Raw genomic sequence first — 19,360 nt, forward strand, 5'->3', positions numbered from 1 at the left:
AGATTTGGGAGAGTTGGGAACTGGAGCTCGAGCTTGGCTCTCTGAGAGCACAAGGCCACAGTGTGGGGTGGTCCACAAGGAGACCAACAGGACTGGCAGGGAATCACCAGTGACATGGACAGAGGTAAAATCTGTATGCTAAACAATCCTAATTTGGATTAAACAACCCCAAATGGATTTTTTCAGAGTAGTCTTTGCACAGTCCAAGAAAATCTTCCACAAGTGACCTTGCCTGGGATCTCCTTTCCTTACTCTCACTGCTGTGCCCCTTCCATCCTCCCTTCTCCAACAGAGCAGAACACTGGTGTTTCACAGCACCTGGAGCTTGAGTATTTAGCACCAAAACAAACACAGGTGGGTTGGGGTAGTCTGGAGCTCCAGAGCCATGCACACACTGGTGTGGCAGTGATCAGGCAAGAGCACTGAGTAGCTTCTCTATCAAAACCATGAAGAACATCCCAGGAGATAAAAACTGGTAAAACTGCTCCTGAAAATTTCCATTGTGGGAAATTCCCCCATCCAGAGCCACCATTGCACAGCCTGAGGGAAATCCAGCACAACCCCAACATGGCACCAATAGCTTGGAAATTCCTGCAGCTTTATACCGATATGCTACTGTGCTAAATAAAACAGTCACAGCAGAGCAGCTGGGGCTTCTCTGTAAAAGAAATTGTAAATTAGGTGCTGAGTTTATGTTGATTTTCCAGCTGGCAGAAGGGAGAAACAGAGCTGCTAAGGGACTCAAGATCACAGACAAATTCCACAATCTCATTTAGAGTTAGCTGGTTCCTGGCTGTCAGCCCCTTTGGTTTAAGTCACTAAAGCTCTGGATTCAAACCTCAGCACAGCCATCACATACACAAGAGTGAAACAATGTCAGCTTGCTGTGAGATGTGTTTATCATTACCACAATTAATGCCAAGGAGAGGCTGTCCAGAGCCAAGTCATCCTGCACACACTGAACTTCATACACAACCCTCCCCTGACAGGCCATGGGGCCAACACCTCAAATTCAGAGATATTACATTTCTATCCACATGAGCTGTGTTAAATTCCTGTTCTTGGGCACAGTACAGGCACAGACAGCTCATCACTCAATTATAAGTTCTAATAACTGAATACAAATCAGAAACATGAAGCACAATGAAATGCTTGAGCCTGATATGAAACAGCTCTTTGACATCAAGTCATGTCACTTAAATTTCTGAAATTTAGGATCAAGAAAGATTAACACTTCCAGAATGGATTTTAACTTGGGCAATAGAGTAAACTCCTGTGTTGGTTATGCACAGCCTGGTTTTTGGTAGAAGGGGGGCCACAGAGGTGGCTTCTGTGAGAAGCTGCTGGAAGTTTCCACCATCAATCCCTGATAGCTCTGAAGGAGGACATGCTGCTGGCCAAAGCTGGGCCCGTTAGAGACGTTGGTAGCACTTTTGTGACAACAGATTTAAGAAGAAAATCAAAACAAAGTAGGCATGTGCAGTTTTTCTTCTTGTCAGAGGTGAGAACATGTGAGGGAAACAACATGGCAACACCAGGGTCAGTGGAGGAGGAGGAGCAGGAGGTGCTCCAAGCACCAGAGCCGAGATTCCTCTGCAGGCTGTGCTGATGACCACGGTGAAGTAGCTGTGTCCCTGCAGCCTGTGGGGATCCATGGGGAAGCAGAAATCCACAGGGATGCAGAGATCCATCCACAGCCCATGGGGATCCACAGGGATGCAGAAATCCACAGGGATGCAGATTCACCCACAGCCTCTGGGGATCCATGAAGGATGCAGAGATTCACCCACAGCCTCTGGGGATCCATGAAGGATGCAGAGATCCACAGGGATGCAGATTCACCCACAGCCTCTGGGGATCCACAGCAATGCAGAGATCCACCCACAGCCCCTGGGGATCCATGGGGATGCAGAGATCCACAGGGATGCAGAGATCCATAGGGATGCAGAGATCCACAGGGATGCAGAGATTCACCTGCAGCCCGTGAGGGAGGTGCCCACACTGGAGAGGGTGGATGGCTGGAGGAGGTTGTGATCCCCTGGGAGACCTGGTGGAGAGGCCCTGGTTCCAGGCTGGAAAAGCCTGTCCTTGGAGGAGTGACCCCATGGAAAGGCAGACCCATGCCACAGCTGTTTTGGGAGGACTGTTTTCCTATGGGGGAAATTCACATTGCAGCAGTTTTGGGAGAACAGCTCTTTGTGAGCATGACCCGCAACTGGATAAGTTCACAGAGAACTGTCTCTCATGGGAGGAACCCCACAGCCTCCCAGGGAAGGACTGCTCTCCCAGAGCAGCAGAAGAAAATCTTGGTGATGAAATCACCAAAACCCCATGCTCTGTCTCCCTGTGCTGTCAGAAAGGAGGAAAGGGCTGGTTATTACCCTCCTCTGATTCTGTAAGTAATAAATTCACTTTGCAACTCTAAGTTGAGCCTGTTTCGCCCTTGAAGTGTTTTCTCCTGGTCTATCTCAACTCATGAAATCTTCATTAATTTTTTTCTCTCCTCTGCCCAGCTGTGGGAGGGGAGGGTAAGTGAGCGACTCTTGTGAGTGCCTGGTGTTGGGCAGTGTTAAACCACAACACCTTGTAAAGACTATTTACAAGAGCATGTAGTAACAAGACAAAAAGGAACAGATTCACATGGACAAAGGGCAGGGTTAGATTTGATATGAGGTAAAAATCCCTCTCTGTGTTGAGGCTCTGGCACAGGTTGCCCAGAGAAGCTGTGGCTGTCCCATCCCTGGAAGAGTCCAAGGTTGGACAGGGCTTGGAGCAACCTGGGCTAGTGGAAACTGTCCCTGCCCATGGCAGGGGGTGGGACAAGATGAGCTTTAAGGTTCCTCCCAACCCAACCCAGTCTGGGATTCGATGAGCTCTGTGTTCACGAGCAGCTCCACCCACACATAAAGCACAGGGAAGAAAGCTTTATTGGTGGAAAGCCTAATTTGACATTACCCCTAGCAATATTAATGTTTTTTACCAGGAAACACTACACCAGGCAAGTTTATTTTCATAATAATCTTGTGCCAGAGCAGCAGAGCTATCAGGTGCTGGAATCCCTCTGTCACTGCAGGAGCAGTAGCATGAAGGGGCAGAGGACAGTGAGACGGGGTGGACACTGCATTTTTCCACTAGACTGGTCATGTTTGCGACTGTCATGCAGTGTGTGTTGTCACTTTGTATGTCAAAATTATACTTTTATGCCCTAATACTGTTTAACTTGTAAGTCCTAAAAGTACTACTCTAACAGTGAAAATCAAACCTCATGATTAGAAAAATTAGCCTCCTAATTTATGCCTCACTGTCTGAAAAACTTTCATTACTGCAAAAAGGCCTGGAGGTATGAAGGGGAATCCTCCAGTCCCTGTGCATTTCTGGGTGAACCACTGTGGCTGGACATATAAAACCACAGAGACATTTGAAAATTAGCAGCCTGAAAATCTCAGTATGGAACAAACTTCTCTGAATGTAAAGCAAGATGTCTTCTTCAGCCTTAATTTCATGCATCAGCCCTGGGAGGAGCTCCTACCTCATGACTTCAGAATAGCCCTTGGCTGCAGCAACATGAAGAGCTGTGGCTCCTGTCCGAGGCTGCTTTATATCCTCAATTCTCCCACTGTTCAGCCACTGCCGGGCATCCTGGAGCATTTGCTGCTCCTCTTCTTTCCTTGACAGCTCTAGGTCTATACCTAAGGGGGTGAAGCACAGAAGAGATGAAAGCTCTGAAGTACTTGTCACAGTTACTCTATGTTCCATTTGCTGTAAAATACTAGTAAACTATTTCTGATCTTCCAGAAAACAATCAGCAAAAGCCTCCTCTATGAACTGGGAGAGCTTCAAATACTGAGTTAAAAACTTTGAAAGTTGGGCCAGTGGTTGCAACCCAGTCCAATTCACTAAAAGCTCAGCTTTCCATTAAGGGTAGAAGGACTGAGTTCTACACAGGCTGTGTCCCAGACTGAAAGAACAGTCATGAACAACAGTGAATTGACCTGTAATGAGGGCATAATCTACAGGGAAGGTCTGAGGATCCTCAGATGCCTCCTGCAAGAGCGCGGTGATGCCAGCTCTGTGCTTACTGCATACTGAGGACACTGCACATGACACACACAGGGATCTGCACTGCTCCAGAGGCATTCATGACAGGCATGCTAAGGGAAGTACTGAGTTATTCCACCAAGCAGCAAACCCCCAGACTATGACAAAAAACAATTTGAAATAATTTTGGCATTAGAAGGCCAGAAGAAATCCACTCTGATGGCCTAAGTGACTGCTGAGGGGCAGGTGGAGATGTGGAGAGGCAGGTGGAGATGTGGAGAGGCAGGTGGAGATGTGGAGAGGCAGGGGGATGATGTAGAGAGGGAGGTGTGTCTGGCTGACAGACTGTGTCAACTGCCATTAAACCAACAAGAGGCAAAACCAACTTTGACTTGTTTTCCTAAGTGGAGTTTTCACAGTAATGAGAATCACAGAAGGACAATATATCAATCTCAAGTATTGAAACTAATCCAAACAAGTTTAATCAGAGTAGAACTCTCTGACTCAGGAAAACATACAAATTAGAAGATGACAAATCTCAAAACTCAAGAGGAGTCCTGAAGAGCAAGCGTCCCTATCAATTAATACTTTCAGTAGGAGAATGACATGACTGTCAATTAAATTATGGGGCATTAGGTTTAAAACAGAACCAAGGAAAACAACTCAGAGTCAGAGCTGAGACTCACTGTTGCAGGATTTTGCAAAGATCACAAATAAATTGGCTTCAAACCAAGGATGAGACAAGTTTTTAGCTATTATACACAATTGCTGAACATGCTAGAGTTTCCAAGGAGGGCTGCACGAGCTCAGGAAACAGAAAGCCACGGGGCACTCACAAGTACAAGGAAAGCCAATTTGGCTCAGGAATTTCTGGAGGCACAGTGGCTGGAGGCTGGGAGGGGAACTGTACACACTTGAGCTGTTGTTACAGTCTGCAGCAAGCATCTGCTCACAGCCCCTGCTGAGGACAGGCTGCGGAGCTGGACAGATGCTTATTTAAAGTTCAACTCCATTTCCTCCAGCAGTTATGATGCTTTAAACTGTGTGATGGGAATCTTTTCAGTGCAGACAGATGGTTGTTTCAGGGCATCTTAGCAGGATGCCATGTTGGAATTCAGAATGCAAGAAATTCTCAGAACATTGGTCATGTAAATCAAAGACTGCAAAAGAACACAGGATTTGAACTGAGGCCTTGGGAAAAGCTTCCAAGCTTACATGCTAGAAGTAAGAATGTAGATTTAAAGCTTAAAGCAGAGACATGTTAAGTGAGAAAAGTTTAGCTATAAAGTTTAAGATTCAGAAAGAATAAAGTAGGTGTAAAGGTGACAGAATAGTCTTATAATAGATCTACGTGTCAGAACAGGATTGGCTGAGAAAAGTCACACTGTAATTAGACAAAATTTCTTAGTATTGGATTAGAAACATAAATATCTTGTTTGGTCCTGTTAAGTCCTTAAAAGGTCTTGTGACTTCTGGGTGACTTCTGGTTAGGGTCTCAACACCTGTAACAAGAACTCACGTTTTCTGTAGCAGATAAGAAAAGTAAACGGCACTTTCTAAGCAACCAGAAGTCCCATCTCTCTGCCTCACTTGGAATAAGAAAGAATCCCTGCAGAACGTGATAATGTGGGAGCAAATAGCCCACAGCTGGTGCCCAACATCTGGGTAAGCCCACCCCTATGTGAAACAGAACAGCTGCAAGCTAAGCTGGCTAGAGATGAGAAAGAGAAAAATAGCATGATTCAGCAAAGATCCTGGAGAACTGCAGAAATAGATGCATTTGAAAGAGGCTGTCATCCTGGGACATCCCTGAAGTCCTGAACCCCTGCTGCAGGCAGCTCAGTGAGGAGCCAAGGGAACAAACACCCGGTCAACAAATTCAGGTGAGCTCCAGGGTGGTGTTAAAATGGGGAGTCTCAATGTGGAGAGACAGAGACTTGTCCAAATCTAATCATAGAGCCATACCCAAAGAGCAAATTAAGACATCTGTTATGCTGGGTACTGAATTTAATGACGATACAAACAACCATTCTGTGGCTCATACTCTATTTCGGAAAGGGTTTTAGAGGTAGCTGTGGGCATCCCCCTGCTGCTCCTGGTGCAGCTTCTTCCTCCATTCCTGCTGGGATCCTCCTCCCTCCTACTGTGTCCAGCTGTGTCACAGCCACGGCCAGGGACACCGAGCCCATGCACAGCCCCCTGACCTCATGCGCAAAATGGAGAGCGTTGGGAACAATGATCATGAAAAAACGATCAGTGACTCTAAAATCCAGCCTGAAAATTCAGCAGAAATTCTTGCAAGCCCAAATTTTAGAAATGGTGCCAGAGAGAGGCATTCCAGGGCACGCACACTCGCTTCGTACACCAAGATGGCGAGGCCTACAGAAGTGCCGCGCTGCCCTGCACAGAAGCTCCTTACAGCAGAACGGTGGTGCCATTTTGCTCCCGAATTCCGTACAAGATGGCAGCCCCCAGTGCCGCGCTGCGCATTGCCGCAGACGCCATTGTGTGACCAAAGACACCGCTGGCCTCCCCTGCAGCGCCCTCTTGCTGCTTCTATTATTGCAAGCAGGAGGCCAGAAGAGACAATTTCGCAATTTTTCAAAGAAAAATTATCCTCCACAAGTCCACAGAATCTGGTGAGATATATCCATAGGTCCCAAGGGAGCTGGCAGAGGAAGTGCCTAAGTCACTCTTGTATTTGAGAAGTTGTGGCAGTATGGTGAAGTTCTCATGGACTGGAAAATGGGAAACATAACCCCCATTTTTAAACAGGAGAAAGAGGAAGACCAACTGGCTTCTCCTCTGTGCACAGCAAGATCATGGAGCAGATCCTCCTAGAAACTATACTAAGGCCCATGGAAAATAAGGAGGTGAGTGGTGACAGCCAGCCTGGCTTCTCTGAGGGCAAATTGTGCCTGACAGAGTTGGTGATCCTGGAACATCAACATAGGTGACAAAGCAGCGAGGGATTCCTTCCTAACCATACCTTAAAAAATAAAGTCACCACCATGTGTCAGAATGTATCTGATACAGGGAGTGGATTCAATCCAGCATGCAAGTAAAACTCCCCCAAAACCTGCAGGAATAAAATAATCCAGACCAGAAAGAGGGTATGTTCAAAGCCAGATCAACCAGCTCAGACACAAATGCAGCTGAGCTTTGACTATATCAACGAATGGAAGTTTCAGGAATTCCTTGGGTTCCTTTTCCAACATTCTTGATTAAATTCATAGACATGATTTAAACTTTTCACACACACATGCAGACATTCAACCACTCCCAAATGAATTCTGTGAGCATGAAGAAAATTTCAGACTAATAAAGCATTTCTTTATTTTAACATCAGTCCAAAACTATTCCTCAGCCGGATATGTTTGTGCAGGAACAGCCTGGAGAGCAGCCCCTCAGCCAGGCACACCTGATGAGAAAGGGGATATGGCAGAAGAAATCTAGGGAAAGGTCAGGATAAAGCATGTCACTCCAGGCCTGGAATATTCATTTCCTGGCTCCTCCCTTTGGCGGTCCCATAAACCTCACCTGGTTTTATCAAGCCTTAGTGAAACACCTTCCTTTGATACCAGAGGTCAGAATTAAATCTCCCTTTTAAAGTAACTAGATCTGATGAATCAGATTTCAGGACTGTGGTACCTTGCTTTGAAGAATCCCAAAGACAGAGACCACAAACCTCCTGCATCTGCTCCACTGTCCTGGAAGCAAAGTAAAATTTGTCTGCTGCTTCCTGGGCCAGACTCATATTCCTTCACCAACAGACAGCAAGGCAGCAGAAGTTTCATTACAGAAACTCTCAGGGGTCCCTCTCAGATATTCAAGCCCTTCCCTTACCTTGTTTCTTGACTTGCTCCAGAAGCAGGTCCTTCATGGCTGCCTCCTCTGCGATGTCAGACGGGACCTCCCCCTCACTGTTCACAGCAGCCACGTTGGCCCCATGGCTGATCAGGTACCTGCAGCAAGGACACCCAGGCCAGCATGTCACACCTCGTGTGCTTCAGAACAGTGACACAGGCAATCAAACAGCATCACAAAGTATATGCCTTTCTCATGCAAGTTCAATGACCAAATGAAGACCTTATTAGCCAATTTCTAGATTAAAAATGTTCATTGTAAATGCAAGGTCCTTGCTCAGGGGCTCACAATTTTCTTTCTCCATATTTACTTAAATACTCCTGTGGCTGATACAATTCCTCCCAAACTGTCTGCTCCCGGCCCCTGGAATTTGCTTTAGTAGATAAGGTCTCCTAGATACCAAGGTTGAACGAATCCTTTAAGAATTCGTATTCTCTCCTGGAAGATAATATTGGAAGATAATATTGGAAGATAATATTGGAAGATAATTGGTTAGAAATTAGCTTATGTAATTGGTCAGTTTACTTTTAGAACTTTTGACTCAGGTTGGATGCTGTTCTCTGTATAACTTTCTATTGGTTATAATTTCAATCCTCCTTGAACCTATAAATATGACTGTTGCCCCTTTGTCTATGGGACTTCTGCCTGACCTCTTTTCGCATGAAACAAAATCTTGTGGAAACGTCTCACAAGGCCCCCTGTCTTTCTCTGCTGGCTGAGTGAATGCTGAGAGTCCACTGATCGATATCAGTACTCTCTTGCTCTGGTAAAAGACCCACTAGAGACAAAAGCAGGTCACATACTCCTGTTCTTGCATTAATCTGGTTGACTATGATTTTTTTGTTTTTTTTTTAAGGAAAGGAAATTATACTAATTTTTAAAAAAGCCTCATCAAGTATCATCAATTTTTAAAATTGTCCTCTTATAACTTCGCCAAAAGTTCACTGAGGAACAACAGACATCTTCTTTGGCTTGTACATCTTTTAATCAGTAAAATTCTGAGAAGTAAAAGAAGTATCTGTTTAAGCACACAAATACGAGGGCGAGGTTGCCTGGTTTTATAATTTATTTTCAATGCATTTAAGAAATAGTTATATTAAGTCAAATTTTGGAAACTTTCTGGTAGCTGTGGTGGCCTATACAAGCACAGTATGACCGGTAAAGAATAAAGGGTTGGTGTTCATCCTGGAGAAAAGGAGCAGGGGCAATCTTCTCACTCTGCACAACTCCATGACAGGAGGGTGGAGCCAGGTAGGGGTCAGGCTCTGCTTCCAGGGAACAAGAGACAGGACAAGAGTAAATGACCTCAAGCTGCACCAGGGGAAGCTCAGGTTGGAGACTAGGGGAAATTTCTTTTCAGAAACAGTGATCAGGCCCTGGCACAGCTGCCCAGGGCAGTGGTGGAATCACTGTTCCTAAAAGTGTTCAAAAAATGAGTGGATGTGGCACTTGAGGTTTAGTGGTGAACATACTGGTGGTGCTGGATTGACAGCTGAACTTGCAAGTCTCCACTTAACCACAACACTGCTCACACCAGTCTGTCTGTAGTAAGGAAGTGTAGTCACGGAATCCTAGCCTGGTTTATGTTGGAAGGGACCTTAAATCCCACCCAGTCCCATCCCTGCCATGGGCAGGTACACCTTCCACCGGACCAGGCTGCTCCAAGCCCTGTCCAACCTGGCCTTGAACACTTCCAGGCATGGGGCAGCCACAGCTGCTCTGGGCACTCTGTGCCAGGACCTCCGCACCCTCACAAGGAGGAGTACCTTCACTACACATACCTGTATCAGCTGTCCCAGTTCCTTTCTGCTTGGCATTTTAGCTAAAGTATCTAATGAATTATAAGACAGTCTAATAGCAGCGACAGAAGGCAAACAATTGAAGGTTTCACCTGAATCCTCAAAAGTTCAGAATTCAATATCAAGAGAAAAGCACCTATTTTCAGCATTGCTTTCCAAAGCATTATACAAGGCTCAGAGTATTCATCATCCGTGTATCTGCTCTGAATAGAAAGGGACAGGGAAATGTTATCAATACCCAGAATAAACCCAAACTCACTCACTCTGCTATGTTCAGGTAGCCACAGGATGCCACTGCATGAAGAGGGGTCCAGCCCTCAATGTCTTGGTGGTTCACATCAGCTCCATTTGCTACCAGGAACTTCACCATGTCCAGGTTTTCATCGATACATGCCTGAGGGGGATCGATGCATACGAGGAGATGTGCAGGGGGTAGAAGGATTGAAGGGAAGAGAGAAAAAAAAAAAAGGGTGTTTGTGTTAAATCAAATGTACAACCCTCATTGGCAGCTTATTGGCAGCAGGCAATATCTGGGTTGAACTTCCCATGCTGTGAGCAATCACACCTTAAAGCTTAGAGTGACTTCAATTTGTGAATGAAAACAAATTAATTTCAGAACTTTCAAAAATTAATTGTAACTCAGAGTTCCCAGATGGACAACCTCTGAATGTGTTCAAACTTCATTTTTCAGCACTGATCTCCTTCCTCTCTCCCACACAGTTCCCTCTCCACAGTGCGGACGCTGAAATGATGGATCTGTGTTAGTTTTAGGTGCAGCATCAAATCCCTCTATGCAAGGCAAGCTGTGTATTTACTTAGATTACACTGGGTCCTCAAAATGTCATTGAATAAAAGTTGTAACAGTGCCTTGGGTTGTACTGTAGGATGTGACCAAAAGTATGTATTCTATCACCATCCCTTCAAACCAGGTGGGGCAGTGATCCTTATCTCTGGGGGAGGTATCTCCTGCTAATGGTCATTGAGTCTCCCTGCATGACTGATAAAATTCCATCACTCCATTGGCAGATGCCCCACCCAGGGGGAGGAGCCAAGCATTTCCTACCTAGATAAAATCTGAGATTTGGAACATCAGAGTAGCCTTTTCCCCCTGGATTCCAGAGGAAAACCAGACCCATCTGCATCATCATTGGACCTTCAGAGGAATACAGCACCCTTCTACAGGAGCACTGCTTCAAGTGAACCACATCTGTCACTGCAGGAGGATGCAGCCACCATTTAATGGGACTGCTACCAACACCCTGCCTGATGGAGTGTAAGGTTGGATTCTGACTCTGTCAGTGTTTTGTTGTTTTGTATTACTGTATTTTTATTTTAATTTTTCTAGTAAAGAACTGTTATTCCTATTCCCATATCTTTGCCTGAGAGCTCCTTAATTTCAAAAGTGTAATAATTTGGATGGAGGGGGTTTACATTTTTCCATTTCAAGAGAGGCTCTTGCCTTCCTTAGCAGATACCTGTCTTTCAAACCAAGACGAACAGTGAACACAATAAGGCCTCACTAGGGGCAGGGATGAGAAAGGAAAGCAGCAGCTCCAGGAGCCAGACTAAAGCAGCTCAGTTATGGAGGTAATCATTGCAAAAGCAAGTTCTAGAGAACTTAATAACTTCTTTATTCAGCAGTATCTCTGTTTTCCTGAGTATGACACAGGAAACTTTCCCTGTTTGTTCTACAGCCCCATGAGCTGCTGAAGAGAATGACAGCCCTTGATTAGCAGTCATTCCTGAGCCTGCATTTACAGAGCTCCCTGCTTTGAAGCTGCCAGAAGAAAATGTAGCTTGATTTTCAAGTCTCAGCAGATCTGTTGGGTGGAATTCCTCCTTCCTCAGCTTCCTGGCTCCAGCACATTCTGCATTGCTTTTACAGTTCACTGGAAGCTGCTATTCAAGGATGAGCTGGCAACTTAATACACAAATCCAAATGCGTGAGCCTCTGCTGGGAAGCACGGGGCATGACCAGGAAGTGCAAGGACTGCTTTTTACTACATGTCCATCCCCAGGCAGAAACACAGCTCCTCATTACTAGAGAGGGAAACAGCTTGTCCAGAATTCCTCCAAAATCCCAACATTTGATCCTTTTGCATAGCTTGACAAGGGCACATCTATTGTTTACAGCAATCAGGTGACTCCCAGATGATCCATCTAAAACCAGCAGCACTGACTATCGATTCATTCCTGTCCCAGCAAGGAATAAAAACGAAAAACGCTCTCAAACCAATACCCACACTCCTCAAAAAGAAACAATCCTGCTTCACCAACACGTTCATCTGTGCTGCATTGCTCGTACCAAAAATGTCCTGCATGTCCTGGACCAGGACAACCAGTTCTTGCTATTTTTACTGCAAGGATGATCCTTGTGGAGTTTTTGCAACTCGGGACAGTCTAGGATTCTTAGTGCAAATCCCAAACTGCCCACTTAGGACACAATCACTCCTCCATTGGCTTGGTTCACAAGCAGCCATGCACATGAAACCTCCAAGGGAAGCACATTCCAGATAATGAACTCGTAGTGCAAGTACTTGGCAAACATGAGACAACACAGAGAACATCCACAGTACTATAAAAGGATGCCCCAGGAGCAGGCTCAAGTCCCAACTGAGCCTGTGCTGAAGTGCCAGCATGTTTCCCGGTTTACCTGAACCTTGACCAGAAAAGCACAAGCAGAAGTCTAGAAGTCATTTACTTCAGGGGCTGCTCCAAACTCAGAATGGCTGAGCCTGATCTGGACTGGCTCCATCCCCGCTGCTCAGTTCACCAACACCCTCCCATCCTCAGGCCCAAAATACAGTAATTTCACGACTATAAGGCTCACGCTTTTGACTAAAATTTTTGCCCGAACCTGGAAGTGCACCTTATAGTCCGGTGCACCTTATATATGGGCAAAAGTTCGGAAATTTGCCAACCCGGAAGTATGAGCCGCGAGCCGCGGGGGGAGCTGGCAGGGCCATGGCTGCCGGGTGGAGGCAGGGCCGTGGGGCCGCAGCTGCCGGGTGGAGGCAGGGCCGAGCAGTGGCAGGCATAGCCCGGCCCCAGGGAGCCGGCACGGAGTGGCGGCGGGCATAGCTTGGCCCTGGTGAGGTGGGGCCGAGCAGCGGCAGACATAGCCCGGCCCCGGGGAGTCGGCACGGAGCGGCAGCGGGCATTGCCCAGCCCCGGGGAGCCAGCACGGAGCAGCGGCGGGCATCGCCCAGCCCCAGGGAGCCAGCACGGAACGGCGGTGGGCATTGCCCGGCCTTGGGGAGGCGGTACAGAGCGGCGGTGGGCATAGCCAGCCCCTGCAGAGGAGGCACGGAGCAGTGGCGGGCATGCCCCGGCCTCGCCGGGTACAGGTGGGCCCGGGGGGACCATGGCTGCCGGGTTGAGGCGGGGCCTCGGCCAGCAACCGCGCAGTGGGTGCTGGGGGAGGAGACTCGCTGCAAAAAAAAAGTGCGCCTTATAGTCCAGCGCGCCTTATATGAGCTACAAAGTTGCGAAATTTGCTGACTCCCAGGGGGTGCATCTTATAGTCCGGTGTGCCTTATGGTCGTGAAATTACTGTAGTTTTGTCCTGTGTCAGGGCCCGGCCTGCCCTGATCCTAGGATGGTGTCAGCAAAATGACTAAATAATAAAGGGATGGGAACAACTAAAGGGCTAAAGGTTGAAAGCTTTAATACAAGGAGAAATAAAAAGGGTGTGCACAAGGGCACAACATAAAACATAAACCAAAATTCCTCACAGCTCACAGCTACCTACCTCTAAGAAATAATGCCCTTGCTTCCTAGAAGTCTGATGTTTGCAGATCTATGTAGCACCTTTAGAAGACCCCAAAATGGGGTTGGTCATAGACTTACATAGGCTATGATGGAATGTTCTAGAAAGCTTTCAGCCAGTCACAAACTGCTGTATAATCTTTATTTGCATGGCCATTTCCAATCGTTCTCATAATCCTTTTCTTCTCCTTTACTTCTCACTATAGCTTGACTGGATGTTGGCTATCTTGGCTTCTCAGTGTCCAGGCTCTAATGTTGTTACATGCTGGGTAGCCAGTCCACAACCTGTTCCGTCCAGGATGGCTTGCAAGAGTCCTGTAAATCCTGCTCTGAGGGGCTTCTCTTAGATTATTTCAAGAAGAAAAATTGGGGAAAAAACCCCAAAATAACAGAAACAAAAAATTTTGGGGACTGAAGAGCATCTTCATAAGGTTGGAGGAGCCCCAAATCCAAGCAAGATGGGGCAGGACATGGCTACATCTTAGCAATGTGGATGCTGGTTCCATCACCAGCCTCAGGAAGCAAGGGTTTGGTCTTCTTTCAGTTTACCTGATCCAACTCTCTGCTCAAAGCAGGGCTAACTCTTGCTAGATCACACCACTCAGGGCCTGCTTCAGTTCAGTCTGTTGAGATGGACAATTGCTGTCACAATATAATCAGCATTTCCCTTTCAACTTGTTTCTTCTGCTTCAGCAACACAGATGTAGCCTCCAAGTCTCAGCAGGTGATGAGGGCAGGAAACATAAGCCAAATATTCCTACTGGCCAGGAGAACTATTGTGTGCCCAATATGCATTTGATTAATTTTAAGACATACTGTAGAAAGGATAAATGGCTGATTTCCATAATCTGGCAAACTATACAAACAAATCTATTAATGTCTTCTTTCTGTACCACCGCACTGAAATGCAGCAGGAAGGTAAAAGATGTGATTCGCGCAGAGGTGGGAATGGAAACACATGGATCCATAATAATCCCTCTTCAGGTCAAGGAGAAATTCTTTGAGAATCCAAGTCTTATCCTGCAAAACTCAGATCTAATCTCTGTTTTACTGCCACTTGTATTTACTGTGATTTATTTCAAGCTTTCTACCAACACACTTCAAATAAACTGCACTTAACATCTTCCGGATGAGTTACTTACACTTTGACCTGGAAACACCACCAGTGTTGACTTCATATAAAAGCATATTACTCTGGAAATAGCTAGGACAGGTTCACCCACACAGTGCTTTTCTTTCAGGCACTATCCCTTCTGGCTGCCCACAGCACCAGAGCCTCACAGAAGAATTTTATCAGCCATGGCAGCGAGGTGGATGGATAGTTCCTGTCTGTGCACACTCACTGCTCTGCTGGGTTCATTCAAGTGTTACCTGTAACTCAAGTGTGAATCTAAATTTAGACTGAAGAATGTCCTTAGAGTGTGAGCTTTGTACATATTTGATAGAGAATTATATTTACATTGGTCATCAAATATATCCACTACATCTGCATAGCCTGGGAATCAGCCAAGGGAAAAGTACAGTTCTTGCTCAAGCCACTGGATAAATGGAACTCCAAAGTAAAATGCCTGTTCACATGCATAAAAGAGCCCCTGCCACTCTTTTAAATTTCTCCCTGTTATTGGCCTTGTTGTTGTGCTGGTCCCCACCCTGTCTGGGTCTAATGGAATGCATGCTAGAACCAGCAGGATAATGGCTTGAATCCCCACCTGTTCCTACATTGAAATCTGCTATGATTTGCCTCTCCCAGCTCCTTCAGAGAGCAATCCATGATTAGGAGTCAGGGCTCTGTGAGTGCTGACAACACAAGGGACTCCCAAGGGAACCAGGATCATTTAACACTTACTATCTGCACTTACCACCAATAGAAAGCCAAGTGCAAAGGTGAAGTATCCTTAATGGAGCAGCAGAGTATTCTTTAATATGTAAGAGAAATAACCATCCTCCACTCTTCTGTAGCTCATGGAAAGCTGCTGTTCAAGGTATGTGACCAAGAAAAAGGTGCTATTCCACATATGTGATCCAGCCATGGGATGCTGCCTGGCAAATATTGATTTTAGTACAAGGTGATGACACACAGGAATGAAACTGAGACAGAGTGGAGTAACATGAACAGTTTTTTTACGTGACAGGTATGACCTTGCCTACCTCAAATAGCAAAATGCAAGATTTTTTTGCATTGTTATATCATTACACAACTAATTACATTGGCTGAAATTTGAAAAAGTGAGGTGGAAAAAGAATTTCCAAACCCAGCATTTGACAAAAAAGTAGAGTATCTCCTGCTCAGCTCTGAAAATCTCATCATGGTGACATGAAAGAAACTATGAGGCAAGGGATTATTTACATAATTTTTTTGTCAGACGCCCTAAAAAAAATACACTACTCAGATCTTAACATGATGTGACATGTTTAATACAGAGTAAGAATTATGAGGTCAACAACTTGGATAGTGAGTAAAATTGGTAACTTCTAAAGATTTTTTGAACTTTAAGAACTTTAGAAAGCCTTTAAAATATGGTACAACAGATTAAATGGCAACTTTTAGAGGCTGCAATGCATTTCTGTATGTACTTTTAAGGTATCAACTGATTAACACTGATATTATCAGGGAATTCATACTTGCACATACATTAATGGTATTAATAGTTTCATACATGCCATCATTTAACCAAGACTGACAGCAAAGAACAAAACTCTCACCATTTAGAAGTACTAAGGGCACACATTTGCCCTCCTAGAATTTTTTAAAGCCCTGACTGCTGGTACCCCTCCAGCACAACTCTGCTGTGTGTTTTCTTGTGCAAATCTACTGAAATAAAGCACTGTGAGCCAGCGTGTAAGAAAAACAGCCTTACTGGGGTTCAGGGGTACAGCTCATCTTCAGGCTGAGCCAACAGGGTTACCTGAGGTTACTGGAGGAAGAAGAGGACAAAGAGGAAGTAAAGGGGTAGATATGTCCTCCTTTAAGTACTACTAATCCTCCAACCTTAAATTTAGGACTGTGGATAAGTTTAGTAACCTGAGAGGATCTATTGCTATGCAGAGTTCTCCTCTCCTATTTGATCCGTCATTCCTTAGGAACACGGTAAGGACCATGACCTTGGAGAGCAGAGTCACAAAGCAACACCTGCCCTCACTCCCCAAAGGGAAGGGAGACAGTCAAAAAGATTTGATTAAGAAATAATGTTGTCTTTTTGGTGGGTAGTTTCCTCATGTTAGGAAACACTCCCATTCTTAAACTGCCCTTGGAATCGGGCATGAAGAAAAACAGAGGGATAGGCTTAATTCTTTCCATTTCAGGCCTTGCTAGCCTTCAGCTGTTTGCTTCACACACAGGAGAGGATAAAAGCAAGGTTAACTACAGAGCGTAGCAATTTTGTCTTTAAATTTTTAATTCCTTCTTTATCCTCTGCCTCTGTCCAAGCTCTAACACAACCTTCAGGGTGATGTGACAGGGTGGGAGTACAGGGTGAGTATCTTTCCCTCTCATCATGGATCTTCAGCAGGCTAATCTTTTGCCATCCCTGTATTTTTCTTGGCAGCTGCTAAGCTTCAAGGGCTTCTGGAACGGTACTAATGTATTACAGCTTTAGCAGTCCTTGATGCAAACCACATCCAGTGCCCAGAATTACCCACTCAACACGCAAAGAAAGTTGGCGCATAGGATTTAAATCCCAGGCATCGCTGGGCAAGTCTCCATCCTCAGCTCATGGTGTTCCTCCAGTTCCTGGCAGGAGACGAGCATTTAGCAGTTTTTCCATAGGGAGGAAGTGCTCAGTTTCTAAAATTTGCAGATATGGCATATTAGCTTCCCCCCTTTGCAATGAACAGGTGGAGCCCTTTCCAGCCAGCGACGCTCACTGCAGATTTGAGTTTTGCCAGGAGCTGTTGCCAAGGCATTCTTCTTCCGAGTATGAAGTTTACATTACAGTAAGGAAACAGGGACACTAGGAAATGGGACAGAACAACTTGGCTTGTCTGGGAAGGCTTGTCCAGCAACCAGACAAAATCTGATCTTATCTTGAATGAAACCTCATTATTACAATGGTGTTGTGTTTGCTCTTTCCTCCTAGCACCCAGAATACACAAGCACCACTGAGCCCTGATGAGTATCTGCTCCAAATATCTGCCTGCCAAGGGTTTGGTTTGCCTATCTCCTGGGCATCCCCTGGGACAGAGACTGGAAGATCAGGGAGGAAAAGAAGACAGACAGGATGAGACTGAGGGTTCAGAGGACTGTGAATTGAGCTCCAAGAAGGTGTGAACAGTGTGACACTACTCACTTTATAGAGGTGCATCACATTTAGCAAAGCCTCAGCCTAGGATTGGTGTTACATTCCACTACATATTAGACACACACAGGATAGCAGTGAAGAGAGCATCTAAACCACCTGACAAATTCCTAAGGAATTCCTTGTGATTGGCTGAGAGGGGGGAAAAAATAGTATACCTCATCACCTCTACAAGGAAAAAAGTGGTTACAAACCCAGAAGAACATGGATGCCAGGCAGTAACTGCACATCCACAGTGCTGTCACATGAAGGTGATTGTTTTCTCTGTAACTTGCCCAACTGTTGGTGGTTTAACACATGAATAACATTCAGCGCAGCTGTTTGCAGGCAGAACAATTCTGGCCAGGATGTCACTGACAGCCACTAAGCAGCAGGGCCACATTCTGCCCTGTGCCTGCACAAGGTGCTGGCCCTGCCAACAGCAACACCTGTAACAAGGAGGAACCTGGCTGGGAGCACAGGGCACTGCTCCCTGGAGCCCCTCTGAGCCTATAGTCAGTTTACAAATAATACATCACATCTGCCAGTGTCATATGATCACGGGATAAAGCACCATGCAGGAGCCTGGCATCAGCCAGCCAGGAAACCTGTAATAACTGCTATGGGCTAACTTTGGCTGCATTTAAGAGAAGCCATGCATTTGCTCCAGGCACAAGGAAAATGCAGGAAGGGGAAAGCAGAAAGGGCTGCATGTTTGGCTGCTGTGTTACGTGTTTCTACTATGAGTACCCCAGTCTTGTGACAGAACCCAATCTTAGTGACTTCTCTGTGCACGAGAGTGAAAATCTCATAATCCTACTGTGTCAGATCCTTGGGTAGCAATCCCCATGGTTCCCACATGGAAATCATACTTGGCAGTTCCACTTGTCATACATAAATGCAATACGTAGACTGCCTGCTCAGGCACATGCTGGCTTTTGAAACAAAATGTGAGAGATGCCAGGCTAGGAGAGGCCATGCTTCAGCTCTTGATTACTCCAGGAAAATCCCATCTCCAGAGGCTCCCAGCACTATGGTATCTCTTACCCTGTGCAAAATGCTGTTGCTGCTAAATCAGATTGCTCGTGAAAGTCCTATTATTAATTCTTCTACCAGACTCTCTTTCAATCTAGAAATCAAGTGTTGAACCATGTTCAAAGCTCTTTACACACCCAGCCCTTCCCTACACACGGATTGTTTCCCTTTGTTCCATCACTGATTCAAATTTCTTTAACTCTTGAGTCGAAGTATTGACAAACATCTCTGAGATTCTTCCATGCAACCGCACATCCATCATTCTTGCACTGATCTTCAGGACCCTTCTCCACACATCAGTGTGCCCAGAAGGCCACTCTATCCTTCCATATGGTGAAGTCACTTACAATTCAGATGGAGAGACCCTCAGAGCAGGGACCATCTGCTACTGCTTGAAGAGCACCCGCTCTTAACACACTTCAGTGCCAGTCAGTACAGAACAGCAACAGATACACCATGGAATCACTGCAGTTGGAAAGTACCTCAGGAGACTCCTCAACTAGTGCTTCCAGCATCAGCAGTGAATTCTCCTCGCCCTTCTGGGCTATAGATCTGTGTGTGGATTATCATAAGCATGTG

General features: G+C 45.8%; 1 protein-coding gene across 4 annotated transcripts in view; it reads right to left on the bottom strand.

Moving 5' to 3' along the window:
* PPP1R12B (protein phosphatase 1 regulatory subunit 12B) overlaps positions 1 to 19,360 on the bottom strand; it is a 143,741-nt gene that overhangs the window by 98,059 nt on the left and 26,322 nt on the right. For all 4 annotated transcript variants that reach the window (XM_033080055.1, XM_033080057.1, XM_033080056.1 and 1 more), the window contains exons 2-4: positions 9,968 to 10,098; positions 7,885 to 8,003; positions 3,530 to 3,689 (exon numbers count right to left, since the gene is read on the bottom strand). In XM_033080055.1, the coding sequence (XP_032935946.1) occupies positions 3,530 to 3,689; positions 7,885 to 8,003; positions 9,968 to 10,098 (410 nt within the window). The remainder of the gene's footprint in view (positions 1 to 3,529; positions 3,690 to 7,884; positions 8,004 to 9,967; positions 10,099 to 19,360) is intronic.

Source organism: Catharus ustulatus, chromosome 25, assembly GCF_009819885.2.
Source record: "Catharus ustulatus isolate bCatUst1 chromosome 25, bCatUst1.pri.v2, whole genome shotgun sequence".
Taxonomy (NCBI): Eukaryota; Metazoa; Chordata; class Aves; order Passeriformes; family Turdidae; genus Catharus; species Catharus ustulatus.